A 16536-nucleotide genomic window follows, 5' to 3' on the forward strand; every position below is an offset into this window, starting at 1 on the left:
TTATTTCCGTATTTGGGGAAAGGGAAAAATAATTAGTTCCCTATTCACTTTTCCCAGCACCATTACTGAGTTTATAGACCTCTCTCAAATGTCTCTTAAGTCGCCTGTTTGATGATGATAGATAGACAGATAGTGTGATAAAGTCAGGCCAGAGGGCCTCAAACGGTCATACCAGGGCTGGGGTGTGAGCCCTACAATGCCAAAAACCCTTTTTCCTGCAGGCAGAGGAGAGAAGATTGCAGGGCAATTAGAGCCACCTGGACCCAATGATGGGCTGTTCCAGGTGTAGTTAAACCTGCCTTCCCTACGGGGAGGGGGAAAAGCACAGGAGAAGGAAGCTGCCAGAAGACTTGTGGGAGCTGGAGGAGAAACTCCCCCCGGGCTAGGAGACGGTGCTTCTCTGCAGCCAGAGAAGGGGAAAACCTTAGGCCCCAGCCGGCAGAGCGAAGCCTGAGCAAGGTACCTCCCAGGGGAGACGGGGTTACTGGTGACTCCCTGGCCCATTACAAGGGGTGATGGGTGGGACCCACTAGGGGGAGGCCGGCTGTTCGCCACAGTAGATAGATCGGTAGACAGATGTCTCCAGCCATGGTAGGCCGGATGGTACCACTGTGATCTCAATGGTTCTGTTTATTAACAGATGATTTGACTCAGTTTCATAACTGAGCACTCGGTGCTGTGGCTGTAACAGGAAACCAATGTATCTGTCAAAAAAGGATGGAGGATATAAAATAAAAGGAGAACCGCTGCAGACGCTTCCCGGGAGCTGATACCGAGCCTTTGCCCATAGACACATCTTCAGTATCAGGTGACTCTGGCCGGTATTGCTCAGCATCACCTTCGAGTTAGAAATCCCCCCAGCGGTGTATTAATACGGGCAGTGACACACGAGAGCGATAATATCATTACAGAAATATTGGACAAAGCCGTTACAATCTCCGGGTGACGAAGCAAAGCGCCATGGGTTTCCTTTTATAACCTAGACAGACAAGACTTCTGTTCGCTTTGCTTCTTTCAAACCCACGCAGGGAGTCTGGGCCCGTTGAAAGTGAATAGTTTTTGGGCACCTCACAATGTTTGTGTTGCTTGGAAAAACTCCCCCTTTTTGCTGAGAAGGGGACACTTCCGGTGAATAATGTGGGTGTCTCTTAGCGCCCCTTTTCTGGATGAGGGGATTGGATTGTGCAGCGGGGCTGCTTTTCTGTCCGTCTCGGGTTGGCTCTGATGATGAAGGTTCAAAACGTTGGTGGTTTGTGTCCTGGGAACATTCATCACTCGGGTTATTCTTGTTGTGTCTCTGCTCACTGGACTCACGTGGGATTCTTCCCCCAGTCTGCGCCTTGGCAGGTGTCAGAGCTGGTTCAGGGACACCGCGGTGCCCCTGTTCTTAAAGTGCAGGAGATGCAGTAGAAGTGTACGTAAAAACAGGACTGGATCTTAACCAATTAGCACAGGCTGGAGTGTAAACAGACGCGGGAAATCAGGATGACACACTTCTAAATTGTTTTGTGGGGCTGAGACTTTCCTCTGGCGAGGTGGGACACAGCAGTGCCACAGGCCTCTCTGCTCGGCCCCCACAGAGGAGCGAATTTCACCCCCATAAAATTACCGACGGGCGGAGGGGGCAGGTCACCTCTAAATTACTGACCCCACCTTTCCAGTCAATCACCTTCACGCAGGGCTCCGCATCCCACCGGCCTTCCCTCGGGGGCTCAGCTTCTCCCTCCAACTGAGAAAGCCCCACTGAGTCAGGGGAAGCGTCGCAGAGGGAGGGCAGACGCATCTGCTCCTTCTTGGCTATAAAAATATCCATTTCAGCGTCTGCTCCCTCGCTCCCCAGGGGCGATGAAATCCGCAGAGCCTCCCCCTTCCCTGCCAGCTGTGTGCGGTGTGCGGAGGGGAAACACCTTGTGTCTCTGGCTTCTCACTGCGGTGGATGGAGAGCGCCACCGCCAGGAAAATTCTCCCCCAGTCTCTGCAAGGCGAGGTTTTTGTCTGAAATTACCCGGACTTCCCCTCGCTGTGTCTCTGGTACAGTAATACACGGCGGTGTCCTCGGCTCTCAGGTTGTTCATTTGCAGGTAGAAATTGGCGCTGTCCTTGGATGCTGTGAATCGCCCCTTTATAGTGGAGGAATAATACTCGCTCTGTCCTGGTTTCCAGTAGCTGACCAGCCACTCCAGCCCCTTGCCCGGCTCCTGTCTGACCCAAGCCATATAATAGTCGGAGACAGTGAATCCGCTCACGGCGCATTTCAACCGAGTGGATTCTCCGGGTTTCTTGATTTCTGGACCCGACTGGGTCAGAACAACCTGTGCCCGGACCCCTGTGGGACAGGGAAAGAGAAAAGACAGCAATGAGGGAACCGGGCACAGGACACACATTCCCCTTCAGCTAACAGGGGAAGACGAGCATGAAAACACATGATCAAATAGGTTTAGAGCCCTGCAGAAAAGCGGTAAGGCGTGCCTGCTTCTCCAGGAAAAGTGATGGGGACCAAGTACCTGCCAGAGCTGCCGCAAGGCAGAGTAAATGGAGCCAAAGTCTCATTTTCCGGGTGTTGGAGGGGACAGTGCTCAGCGGAGTGGCTGCTAACCGCACAGACACCGGGGCTGCAGTTGGTCTGTCCAGCTGCTGCTGGGACTGACAGAGAGATTTAAACAGGAAAAAGTCACCCTTATTTGCATGTCCCTCTCCTTATAAGTGAGATGCTCCTTCCTTGAGCCGTCACGTTTTCTTGTCATGCGGTGCAGAGACGATAAGGATAGAAAGAGATCTCATTCCCTTAAGATGACAGACAGACAGACAGACAGAAAGAGAGCTAGGAACTGCCGTAGTGGTTAGGACTGATGGTCTATGTAGCCAGTATCCTGTCTTGCTCAGTGGCCGGTACCAGATGTGCACGGCCAGCTACAGAACAGCGATATTTGGAGCGAACCAAACCCATCTTCCACTCCTCGCTTCTGGCAGCCCGAAATGTCAAACAGGCTTCGATCCTGCAGGACTTTATCGAGATCTTATTTGAACCCAGTGATATTTTTGGCCATCACAACATCTCGTGGCCATGAGTTCTGCTGGTTACTTGTGCATTATGTGACAAAGAGCTTCCTCTGGTTTGTGTTAACTCCGCTGGCCCTTAATTTAACCTGGGGACCCTCTGGGTTTATTTCTGTATTTGGGGAAAGGGAAGAATAATTAGTTCCCTATTCACTTTTCTGAGCACCATTACTGAGTTTATAGACCTCTCTCATATGTCTCCTAAGTCGCCTCTTAGATAGATAGACAGATAGATTGTGTGGGGATTGATGGATGAAAGGGGCTGTGTGCGGGTGTGTAGACTAACAGAGAGACAGACAGACAGAGAAATATGTAATTTGGTTAGGAAATGTTAGAGAGACACTTCCACTGAATGAGAAGCTAAGGACGGATGTGGTGGCTCCATAATGCGACGTGGTACCAGGTTCTCAGACTGGCTGGAGACCTGTTCACTGATGCGGTCAATAGAAGTGAGACAATGTTGGGGGCAGGGCGTGGAATAAACGTGTCACACACTAAACACACACAGCACAGCTCCATGGCACTGATCTATAGCGATTTGGGGATCAGCCTCGTTCCCTTTTACACGTGCCAGGATTTGTGTTTTCACCTCTCCTGCTTCCTGTCCTCACACCGGAGCTGTGCTAACAAGGCAATATGTGGATTTCTCTGCGGCAGATGATGATTATTTTTATTCTATATAAATACCTGCACTAAAATGTTCGGGGCCGAGTCAGTCACCCCCACACCCAATGGGGGACACCAGTTCCCTGTATCGCTGCTGCCTGGGAGTCTAGATCTGACAGAAAAGCCGGGTTCATTTCCCCCCTTTCACACACAGGAAATTGCTTTCTCTTCTGAGCTTCCAGCGCGCAGACTGTCCGCACCCACCCAGCTGGGGTCTCCTCGAGACAGTGACGCCTTCTCCGCACCATCCCACTTTCCGCGTCTATGCATCCAAGACTATGAAGAAGATACGTTGCGAGCGAAAGAAGGCTAGAAAGAGATCTCCTTCCCTTAAGATAACACACAGACAGACAGATAGCAACTGGCATAGTGGTTCAGACCGATGGTCCAGCTAGCCAGTATCGTGTTGCTTGAAATTTCGAGGTATAGAATCTCCCATCAGGACCCGTGAGATTGTTTTTCCGTGTGATGTGAGTGACTTGGCCATGCTGGTCTGTGCCCGAGTGTGCTTTCTGTGTGTGTGTGTGTGTGTTTGTCTCTCTGTGTGTTCGGACTACAAAAAGGATCAGAATGAATCTTTCCGTGGCAGCGTCTGAGGCTCAGGGGGATTTCAGGCTGAGTGAATTCAGTCCCCGATGAAATGGCAGGAGGGGAGGTTTTTGTCTCAGCTCAGACTCACTTCCCCTCACTGTGTGTCTCGCACAGTAATACACGGCCGTGTCCTCGGCTTTCAGGCCGGTCATTTGCAAATAGAAGTTGGTGCTGTCCTTGGAGGCTGTGAATCGCCCCTGGATGGAGGAGGCGTAGTACTTGGTGTTCGCTTCATCGTAGTACCAGGCCAGCCATTCTAGCTCCTTCCCCGGCTGCTGTCTGATCCAGCCCATCCAGTAGCTGCTCAGAGTAAACCCGCTGGTGGCACATTGCAACTTATGGGACTCTCCGGGCTTCTTCAGCGCTGGACCCGACTGGGTCAGAACCACCTGCGAGCGGGCCCCTGGGGGAGAATGGAAAAAGCGCAGATTTGCAAGTTCAGCTCAGCGTAGGGAACCAGCCCCTGATTCCAGGAGCAAACGAACCCAACCCGGGGAGGGTGAAAGACCCACATTGGACACTTCGAAATCAATCAGCGCCAGACAGCCAGGGAAAGAAACCTCACACAGCACATCGATCTCAGAAGCAAAACTATTCCTCCCCCGCCCCGCCAGTGAATGGATAGGGGAGAAAATACCTTCCAGAGCGGCGACAAAGCAAACGAAATGGAGCCAAAGGCTCATTTTCCCAGGAGTTGGAGAGGAAAGTGCACGGTGGGAATTAGCTGGTCACTGCGGATTGTCTCTACGGGTGCAGCCTGGGCAGAGAGAGGGACCGATTTAAACGGGAAACTGTCTCCGCCATTTGCATGTCCCTCCCCTTATAAGAGAGACGAACTCGTTAAGAGCACGGTGTGAAAATCCAGGTTTGGGGATTCACACGGGCATAGTCAGAAGTCAGTGGTTAGAGAGCCGGGCTGGGGTTTTGAGTATAAGGAAATCCTTTTTTTTTTTTTTTTTTTTTTTTGCTCCACAGACTTCCTGGGTTCCCTTGGGCAAGTGTAACCCTGGTCTTTCAAGCTTCCGCCTGCCCTTCGGACATTACAGCACTTTCCCGCCTCACAGGGTGGCTGTGAAGAGAAATGCATTAAAAAGATTGTGCGGTTCCCAGCTGCCATGTGATGTGGCCATGAAAGAGCCTAAAATAGAAGAAAGTCCCGTAGCCTGGGCCTGGCCCAAAGATCCTAGGAATGAATGGGTATGTGTCCAGTACTTCACTGCACGTTGAAACATTTCCAGAGAGACACTGGGTGGATTTTCCGTGCCATATGAAATCTGATGGTTTTCTGAGCTGGATAACTTGAGTAAAAGATACGCTGTAAATACGATAATAGTGCTAACTACTGATGGAAAGGCGATGAAAGGGGGGGGGGGGAACCAACCACCCTACAACAACCTGCTGTTTAGTTCAGTGTTAGCTGGATGACACCCCATGTTCATAAACCCGAGTCAGGAAAACTCTGGGACCATTGCTTGAAATTTCAGTACCCGTGTTTGCAAAATAGGGAGTGTAGTTATCATACATGTACCATAAAGAGGATGATTCTTAACTACCTGAAAGGGGCGTCCAGGGAGGATGGAGCTAGGCTGTTCTCGGTGGTGGCAGATGACAGAACAAGGAGCAATGGTCTGAAGTTGCAGTGGGGGAGGTCTAGGTTGGATATTAGGAAGAGGTTTTTCCCTAGGAGGGTGGTGAAGCGTTGGAATGGGTTACCTAGGGAGGCGTGGAATCCTGCTTTGAGCAGGGGGCTGGACTAGATACCTCCTGCGGTTCCTTCCAACCCTCATCTTCTCTGATTCTCTGAAGGAAGGAAAATGAGGTGATGCTACATGCTGACACGGCTCCTGAGAGACAGGCTATGCCCTGCTCAATGGCAATCGTGACTTCGATTTCAGTGTGAACAAATGTGTTTAAACACAAGACAGGCAGAATGACTGCGTGAGACATGAATCAACCAGAGAACAGCGGGGCTAACTTTCTGTGTGCTCAGAAAACCCACCATTTATTTTTAAAAAAAGACAATTTTGTAAATGAGACGACCTCTGGGCAATGGGTATTTTATTATGAATGGGCTTTTGCAAGCAGCTTGGAGTTTGGATGAAGATAACTTAGATCCTGCATAGGAAATTCCCATGTTCTGCCTACGACTTTAGGGCTCCTGGCCCCATGACCTCCTTCCTTCTCAACGTGGCATTGACGAGTCCGGATACTCTAGCCGCTTTGCCAATGAAGGAGTGTGTTCAAGAAGCACAATTCAACCCTCTTGAGGAGTGCGCAAAAACGTGGCAACCTCACGGTGTGAAACATTCTAGGGCAAGTTCCACGCGGGCTCTGTGCTCACTGCTGCCCGACTGTCGGAGTTTGCTGGTGCAAAGCTCCATGTTGATCATACTCTGGAGAAGGAATCGGTCTCTGCCTTCCTAGGAAATGCGTACGGCGGTCTCGGGTCTGTCAGAATCGCGGGTCCCCCCAACAACGTGGCTTTTCAGAGGAGTGAAGCCCTGAGAAAGGGCTGGAGACTTTACACGCTGTGCGCCTCTCTGTCTAAGCTGCTCCCTCGAGGCCAGTGCGACGGAAGAGGAACTTGCACGGGAGGTTTTTGTGCTAGCCGCCGCAGGCATCTGATCACTGTGTGTCTCTCGCACAGTAATACCGGGCGGTGTCTTCGGCTTTCAGGCTGCCCATCTGCAGATACACCATGCTGTTGGACTCGTCTCTGGAGACGGTGAAGCGCCCTTTAACGGAATCACTGTAATAGGCTGCTGAACTATGAGCAGGGTTGCGGATCTGTGCGACCCACTCCAGTCCTTTCCCTGGAGCCTGGCGGACCCAGTTCATCCAGTAGCTACTGAAGGTGAATCCGGAGGCTTTGCAGGAGAGGCGGAGAGATCCCCCAGGCGTTTGAAGCCCCCCTCCAGACTCCACCAGAAGAACCTCGGATTGGACATCTGGGTGGAAAAAAGAAAGAACAAGAATCACTTTCATACACGGCTTGACTCAAAGACCTCTGGAAGCAGCGGGAAGATTTTGCGCTTTGGGTCTGGTTGAGAATGTGCAACAGTCCCGGGTGTCTCCTCAGTCAATGCTGCGGGGAAGGGGATTAAAAAAACAAATCACCTTTAAGGGCTGCTAGAAAGAAAGCAAGATTCAGCCACAGTATCATGATGCTGGAGGGTTTGCTGGGGAACCTCACAGACGCCCTGACTTGCCTTTCCTCTCTTGTCACACTGCAGCCTCCCAGAGATCACAGGGCTTCTATAGTGCGCTGGAGACACTGAATTTGCATCTCCTCCTCTTTATAAGACACATCTCGGAGGGGGGTGTGCTGAGAAAGGGTTATCTGGTGACGAAGAGTAAGAACTCCACTCTCAGAATAATTTCTGCAGTTTTCTCTACAGTTCGGCTAGTTGTTTTTTTTTTAGAGACAAAATTCCTTATTGAGTGTTTACCTTCCACCAGACTCAGAGCAGATGAGGGTTGGAAGGGACCTCAGGAGGTATCTAGTCTAACCCCCTGCTCGGAGCAGGACTAACCCCAGCTAAATCATCCCAGCCAGGGCTTTGTCAAGCCGCAGCTTAAAAATCTCTAAGGATGGAGATTCCCCCACTTCCCCAGGTAACCCATTCCAGTGCTTCACCACCCTCCTGGTGAAAAAGCTTTTCCTAATGTCCAACCTAGACTCCCCCACTGCAGCTTGAGTTCATTGCTCCTTGTTCTGTGATCTGCCACCACTGAGAACAGCCTCCCTCCATCCTCCCTGGAACCCCCTTTCAGGTAGTTGAAGGCTGTTATCAAATCCCCCCTCATTCTTCTCTTCTGCGGACTAAACAAGCCTAGTTCCCTCAGCCTCTCCTCATAAGTCTTGTGCTCCAGCCCCCTCAGCATTTTCCTTGCCCTCTTTTGGACTCTCTCCACCATGAGTAATTTTTATAAGTCATAAGTAGCAATTGAATTGCTCTGAATAATGAAAGACTCATTACAGCGGGGGGTTGAGTCTCCTGAAACCCAGGGAGAGTCCCTGTCACTGCTCTGTAGAGTTCATCGCTGTCTCGCTCTCTCTGGCCCAGGAAATATCACCAGCGGAAATTTCGGCACCTGGGCAGTTTCTGTGCGTAGAGGATTAGGCTGAATCTGAGGGCTGGCTTGGAGGAGCTCAATGAGGCACATCAGGACGCTGTTGGGTGCTTAATTCACTGCAGGGATCGAGCCCTACACACACACTGGCAGTCCGCGGCACTCGGCTGTCTGCCTCTCTTAGAATTCAAACCGACGTGCCCAGGCTGAGATTTTCAGAAGCTCTCGGGGGAGGATGACAGCAATGAGGTGTCCATAGCCGCAGGGCGGCTGGGAAAACCTCGGCCTCGCTGTCGGAGAGGGATTAAAGGCTGTGTTCTCACAGCTACTTTGCAAGGAAGGAGAAGGACGGGAGGGCGAGGGAAGCGGAGTGAGGGACCCAGAGCGCAATGGGGGGGAGATAACGTAGTGGGACAGCCCTTTTCTAGCAGTGCTGTAGTGTGTGTGTGTGCAGTTGTGGAGCTGTGACGATCAGGAGGAGTCACTTTCACCGCTTCCTCCCGCAAGACGCAGATCTGCAGCGCCCCGCGCTGAGCGCTCGCCCTTAGATAGCAACGGGAGGTTATTGTCTGAGCCCAGCCCGGCTTCCCCTCACTGTGTCTCGCACAGTAATAGCGGGCGGTGTCCTCGGCCTTCAGGCCGGTCATCTGCAGGTGCAGCAGGTTGTTGGCGTTGTCCCTGGAGATGGTGAATCGCCCTTTGACGGAGTAAGCGTAGTATTCTTCGCTCCCATCATAATAAATGAGCGACACCCACTCGGGTCCCTTCCCAGGAGCCTGGCGGACCCAGTGCATCGGATAATCCCCAAACTTGAACCCGGAGGCTTCGCAGGAGAGGCGGAGAGAGTCCCCGGGCTTTGTCACACCCCCTCCGGACTCCACCAGCTGCACCTGGGACAGGACACCTGCAAAGAAAGGAACCATGGGCTGGCTCCCTGCAGACACGACTGCTAGGGAGAGCGATGCGAAACCCGAGGTCCCTCCAGCGCCTTCAGGAGAACAACGCACCTGTGAAAAGTGCTGCAATGAGAAGGGAACGCAGCCAGAGGTCCATGATTCCGCTTGGGGAGAGAAGTTACCCGGGCCTTGGGCCGGTCACTGCACAGACCGTGGGGGCTGCGGATTCTCCACCCGAGAACTGCAGGGGGAGGGGAGTGGCTGGCTTTAAAGAGGAAAGTGAGTGAGAGAATTTGCATAGTCCGCTTCCTATAAGAGGGGATTAAACTCCGGTCTCCAGTGCGTTGCTTGGAGTAGCAGGGCTAACACCTACTGGGAGAGCGAGGTGTTAGTGGGGCACTGAGGCTGTGAGGTGCACATGTGGTGTCGTTCAGCTACACGGTCTGTGCGTCTGGGATAGTCAAAGGAGCCACAGGAAGTCGGGCTTGGGGAACCTAAATGACCTGGGAACATAAATCCTGATGGCTTTCTCGGGGATTTAGGCTCCTAAAATTTAAGTCACTTTTGCAAGTTGGATTTAGGCTCCCAGGTCCCTGAAACTGCTCCTCTTCTGTGCAGTGGGAATGATGTTTGTTTACTTTAAGACCCACTAATCAATGGGAGAAGCTCAAATACTGACGCGATGCGGGCCTTGAAATACCTAGATTCAAGCAGTCGAGTGGGGAACAGAGGATATTAACAGGCAGTTGGATTTGCCGCTGTTTCAGGTTCTCTGGTTCCCCCTTGTTAAAAGGATTTAGGGGTGTGCCCGATACTTAGATAATGGTTTGTAACAACACACAGTTAACACAGTTGGGGTTGGTCCTGCTTTGAGCAGGGGTTGTGCTAGGTGACCTCCTGAGTCCCTTCCAACCCTCATCTTCTAGGATGACTTTATAACACACTGAGTGCCTTTACAACTCTCCGTTTCCTGTCCACGCAGACAGCTGATTGAGAAGGCAGATCCAGGGGCACCGACAGCTGTCCCTGCCTTTGCCCCTGATGGTGGAGCAGGTGGAAGCACTTCCCATTATTGATGACCTTGTAATCCGGATTGCCACTTGAGGTCAAAATGGCTCTCCAGGGGTTTGTCCCCTTTTCTCTTGACCGCTCAGAAGAGAGACGCTTGGCTGGGAACTGACAACGTGTCTGTGATTCCAGCGGTTGCTCGGTTTGCAGGAGCTAAAATGAGGGAAAGGTACGTGGCACGGCGATCCTATACAATGGGGCTGAGCGGGTCTGTGAACCTGTGGGGTTTGGGGAGTGGCCTGATAGAGAGGAGCAGAGGCCAGACCCCTCAGCAGGAGAACGGGACTGTGTGAAACCAGAGCGGGAAGGACGAGTCCCTCCCATCTTAGGACATTACGGGTAAAAAACTGGCGCAAGATGCTTCCTTGCGGGGTCTCCTTGTAAATTTGGTCCCTCCCTGTAGCAAGCACCACTCCGCAGCTGTTCCCAGCACACAGCCCCTGCCCTAGCCCATGGAATTACAGCCCGCCCCAGAAGCTTAGAACACGAACGCTGGAATAGCCATCGGTGCCAGATGTCCATCTTCCTGCGGCCCAGGGTTTACTAGTTCCCTACGAGCTGCCCTGGGCTCGGAGTCAGCAACTCTGGGGTCAATTTTGTCTCTGCTACCGACTCCCTTTCTGATCCTGGGCAGTCCTCAAGGAGGTCAAAGGAGTGAGAAGTCCAGTTCCCATTGCAATGCCCTGGGATCCAGGTGCCTTTGGCAATCCCAAACTCAAAGGGATTCTTTTCTGGGGGGCAAGGCCTCAGCAGCTGAATTGAGGGTCTCGTGAACTACCAGCAGTGTAGGAAAGAAATCACTCAGGAAGCACAACCAAATGTATAACTCTCTCCCCTCGTGCTTATGCGTTACTGTGCAATCTGGAGTGGTTCAGCAGAGACAGGGCGCTTCAGAGGCGCAATGCAACCTTCTGCAGGTACGTATAAATAGAGGCAAAATGACGGAGTGCCAAATTCTAGGGCGGTTCCACCAGCCTCTTTAAACACCGTCTCTTGCGTTTCTTCCTCTCAGTTAGGTAGTTCGCTTTTGCAAAGCGGGTTGGTGGGAAGAAAACTCGGTATTCACAGCACTGGGGCGGATAATCCAGTTCTGCATCGCTATCCAGTACATAAGATGCTCTCTGTTCTGGGAGCACGGTGAGTCTTTCATTGCCAGTGTGCGTTTGCAGAGGACTGAAGGCCCGGTCAAGGACTGGAGACTTCATAATCCATGTTCTTCTGGCTACGCTGGTTTGTTCTGTCAGCGATTGCTGCTCTCTGCAGGCGGTTTGCTTCGCAGAGGAGGTTTTTGTATTTACTGCAGCTGATTTCTGATCACTGTGTCTCTGGCACAGTAATAGCGGGCGGTGTCTTCAGCCTTCAGGCTGTCCATCTGCAGGTACAGCAGGTTGTTGGAGTCCTCTCTGGAGATGGTGAATCGCCCTTTAACCGCATCACTGTAAAATGTACTGTAGCTATTTGCAGCGTTGTATATCAGTGAGACCCACTCCAGTCCCTTCCCGGGCGCCTGTCGGACCCAGCTCATATGATAGTCGCTGAAAGTGAACCCGGAGGCTTTGCAGGAGAGCCGGAGAGATCCCCCAGGCTTTTGAATTCCGCCTCCGGACTCCACCAGAAGAACCTCGGACCGGACATCTGGGAGAAGGGAGGGAAGGAAGAAAGAGAAGAAGAAGGAAAAAAGCTATTAAGAATCACAATAATTCAAAGCCGGCCCAAAGCTCAGAGAAGACGCCCATTCACACACTATGCTTTGGTTTAGGACAGGAATGTGCAGCCTGCCCTGGTGTCTCCAACCAGTGCTGGGGGCAGGAGACGGGAGAATTACCTTGAAGGGCTGCTAGAATAAATAAAAGGTTCAGCCAGGACATCATGTTGTTGACGCTGGAGGGTTTCTGATGGTAGCTGCAAAGACACCAAGATCTCGGCCTGCTCCCTTTTCACCCTGGGCAGTCTGAGAGACGCAGGATTTATGCAGGGCCCTGAGACACTGAATTTGCATCTCCTCCTCTTTAAAAAACCCACAGCCTAGAGCACAACCCTCATTAAACTCGGGCCTCCCGGAGACAGGTTCAGAGGAGAAAAGAGATGGGGCTGAAGAAGAGTTAGTTAGTTTCTCTTCTAGGCTCATTTCTGCAGTGGTCTCTACAGGATTGCTAGCTGCCTCTCACAGACAAAATGCATTATGGATGGTTCGCCGACCGCTAAACTCTGCCTGGTCTTATTTTGTGAGTTTCTTGGCACGGTGTGTACAGAACAGTCCATTGGGCCATGGAAAACCGTGTGTTTATTCCTTGGTCTGCCTTGGCCAGGTCACTTCTCCCTGTAAAATCGGGATAGAAATTCTGACCCTCCTTTGCGAAGTGCTTTGCCATCTACTGATGAAAATTGCTGTATAAATGCTACGGATTTAGTGGTGTTACTGATGTCTGAAATGTCTCTTTCTTCTTCTATAAGAAAAAGGAAGCAAGTCTCTGAAACACTTCCTAGCGAAGCTGGACTACAAGACAGAAGTATTATGAAATGAGCATCTTTACAATTAATGGGAGTTGATTGTTGGTATCTCCTAGGCTGCTCTGAATATTGTAGACAAGAACTGGACTCTGCTAAGCCATTTAGTAAAAACTGGCAGTCAAAACCATGAACGAACCTAGAGTCCAGGATTATAATCCTGCCGGTATTTGTGCACGTGTGTAATTATAACTCCGAGAGTACAGCCATGGCTTTGTGTGCGGCTAGTTATAGGAATAAGGAAAATTGAGTTGCATATTTAGGGTTATTTCACTCTTCTTCTTAGTATTAGTGTTAATATTATTTTCAACCTTCACTATATATAGGCGATAATAGGGGAAAAATGTCCAAAACGAAATGAAAGTCTCTATGGAAATGCCAGATAAAAATGACAAATAAGATAATAAAATAACAATAATACATGGACCTTATAATCTGGGCCCTGCCTCTGTGTTTATGCTTCTGATACAGAGTGCAGTTTTTGCCATGTAAAGACTCCAATCCCATGGGAGTTGGAAACCTAACAATTCTGGATTCCTTCGAGAATCCCAGGCTCACTCCCGAATGGGCAGAGGAGATGTTGTTTCCCAGGTGAGATACAGTGTGCCCAGGTGCACAGCTCACTTATGGTTATCGGGGGACAATTTGTTGCAAAGATTGTTTTGTAAAATCCTGCAGCAGTCTGGGGCTGGGGATTTTCAAAGTAGTTGAAGGCAGACAGTCGGCCCGTGCATGATTTTCAAGGATGCAAATGGATTTGGGATGTCAGTTCAGCCCCTAGAACAATGTTCAGACGTTGAGTCATGGAAGCACTTAAGCGTTTGCTTGAACCCAGCTCTCTTCGGGACACCATTGAAATGTAAGCACACATCTTAGTGCCACTGATTTAACTTTGCACTTTATTTTCAGTCGTGCCTCTGGCAAAGCCGGACCTGAAAGAATATTTGTCTCCTCTGAGTAAAACACACAGAAAACCTTGAGTATGAACCTGCTGCTCTGTGCGCTTCAATGCTTTAATAGGACATGATTTCATTGTCATTGCAGGGCACCGCTGCCCTCTGCAGTTGGTTGGTAAAGTTGTACCGTGAGCGGCTCGGTTTTTGTGCTGTGTTTAGGAGCTTTCTGCTCACTGTGTGCTAGCGCAGTAATAGCGGGCGGTGTCCTCGGCTCTCAGACCGGTCATTTGCAGGTACAGCAGGTTGTTGGGATTGTCCCTGGAGATGGTGAATCGTCCCTTGAATGGCTGTGCGTAGTTGATGGAGTTTACCATCAGTTGGATAAATCTGCGACATCCACTCCAGTCCCGTCCCAGGGGCTTGTCTGATCCACTGCATCCAGCTGCTGCTGAAGGTGAAGCCGGAGGCTTTGCAGGAGAGGCGGAGAGAGTCTCTGGGCTTTTTCACATCCCCTCCGGACTCCACCAGCTGGACCTGGGACCTGGCACCTGGGAACAAAGACACAATGAGATCCCTAGAAGCGGTGACTCCGTGTGAGGGGGACACAAAACCTGGGGTCTCTCCATCGCCTTCAGGAAAACAACGCACCTGTGACAACCGTCGCAATAAGAGCGAAGTGTAACCAGAGCGTCATGTTCCTGAGTGGGGTGCAGACCTCGGCGGGGACTGGCCAGTCACTCGGTGGGGGACGGACTGCACAGACACCAGGGGCTGCAGAATCTGAACCCAGGAGCTGCAGGGTCAGGGGTTCTCTCTGGCTTTAAAGAGGAAAGGGCGTGAGCGGATTTGCATAGCCTGGGCTGTATAAAGGGGGAGTAGACTCCTGTCCCAGAGGCGTTGCTTGCACGTCACCAGAGTTAATAGGCCAGTGAGAGAGCGAGCCCCGAACAAGAACCGAGCGCGGAGACAGCGAGGGACGCAGCAGGTGTCGTGTCACTTTCAGCCACCCAGTTTATGTCTAGAATTTGCAACGGAGCCTGAAGTAGTTAGGCACCCAACTCCCCTAGTGTTTGCGGGTGAGATTCCCTTCATCACCCGAGGGCTGCATTTTCAGAGTTGTTCAGGCCCCTCAAGGTAAAGGCGAGAGTCTCGTAGGACGGTAAAGTGCACCTGGACTGCGTAGGGAACTGGACGTCCATTGGTTTCTATAGGAACATCGAATGCTCCTTTATGCTTTGTATTAATGGACAGAGTAATGGAGTGGGCTTCAGGGGTCTTGGTTTCTATTCTTGACCCTGCCCCTGGATTGCTGGTTGGCTGTGGGCATGTCCCCTCCCAGTGCCTCAGTTTCCCCATCTGATAAATGGAGACGGTTCAAAACAGATCCAGGAAAACGATTAAAGGATTAGCAAACAGGCCTTAGAGTGATAAACTCAGGAGCTCAATATGTTTGCCTCAACGAAGAGAAGGCTAAGGGGTGACTTGTTTACGGTCTGTAAGCGCTTACATGGGGAACAAACACATAATCCTGGGCTCTTTAATCTAACAGACAAGGGTATAACATGAATCAACAGCTGAAAGATGAAGCTAGACACACTGAGACTGGAAATATGGTGCAAATATTTATCAGTGAGAGTAATTAGCCATTGGAACAATTTACCAGTGGTTTGGTGTATTCTCCATCAATGACCATTTCTAAACCCAGATTGCACATTCCCTCCAAAAAAAGATCTGCCCATAGGATTACTTTTGGGGACGTTCTCTGGCCTGTGTTAGACAGGCAGTCCGATTAGGTGATCACACGTCTCTTCTGGCCTTGGGATCCAGGACTCTATGAGTAACCTGAACCATGTGGCTAAAGATGTTTACCTCCTTGTAAAGCACTGGGAGATCTCAGAGGAAGAGGTGGTGAGGATGATTCATCTTATCTCTGACAGCAACCAGCCTCATCTGCTTCAGAAAATGCCTAGCTGGCAGTTATATAATCACCTGCCCAGAGAGAAAGTTTCTACTTTCCACTAGTTATAGGTTGCCGTATGCCATGGAGTTAGCTCTACAGATTGACAGCATGAAGCTCTGGCCATCAAGGTTGGGAAAGGACATAGAAGGGACGGTCTAGTTGAAGAGGCTCCGGACGGAGACCCAGGAGATTCCAGTCCTGTTCCCATCTGTGCCACAGGCACTGTTGGTAGCCTTGGGCAAATCAGTTAGGCGGAGATTTGCAGAGGAATCAGGGGGCTCTCATTGAAAGTCAGTGGTAGTTGGATGCCTTAACGCCTGGTTCTCCCCTTGAAGATCTCCCTTTTAATCTCTCAGTGCCTCAGTTTCTCATCTGTGAAATGGGAATAATGCTTCCCTCTCTTAGAATTCACTAATGATGGTGAAACACGCCGAGGAGGGCCTTAAAAAATCCTTACCCTGACCTGCTTTGTAGGATAAAGCAACCTACAACCGAGGAGAGTTATAGAGAAACTCCCCTGTGACTAGTCCACAAATTCACACAGCAGGGCTTCTTGTGTCTGGTACCGGACACTAACAGAGAGAGGCAAATGGCATCGTTTGATGCCTGATCTTATCCAGTGTCGCTCTGCTTATCTTCCTATGCAATTGACTTCAGCTGGGAGGAACCCGACAGGATTCCTGGGTGGATTGAACAAATAAATCAATAGTCGCCACTGTTTTTAAGGGCAGGTTTGTTATCCGGTGTCGCTGCTCGATGCAGGGAAAGGGAGACCAGCTAGGGAGGGCAGCCTGTGCTGTTTGTCGGTCCCGAGCGCCAC

General features: G+C 50.9%; 1 gene segment (V, D, J or C); it reads right to left on the minus strand.

Moving 5' to 3' along the window:
• LOC137163315 (Ig heavy chain V region 3-like) overlaps positions 1-14561 on the minus strand; it is a 72318-nt gene extending 57757 nt beyond the window's left edge. The window contains 1 exon segment of the V gene segment in view: positions 14405-14561. Within this exon segment, the coding sequence occupies positions 14405-14450 (46 nt within the window).
• Positions 14562-16536: the final 1975 nt, after the last annotated feature.

Source organism: Emydura macquarii, unplaced genomic scaffold (assembly GCF_026122565.2).
Source record: "Emydura macquarii macquarii isolate MOO-44397 ecotype Brisbane River unplaced genomic scaffold, CSIRO-AGI_Emac_v2 contig_2506, whole genome shotgun sequence".
Classification (NCBI taxonomy): Eukaryota; Metazoa; Chordata; order Testudines; family Chelidae; genus Emydura; species Emydura macquarii.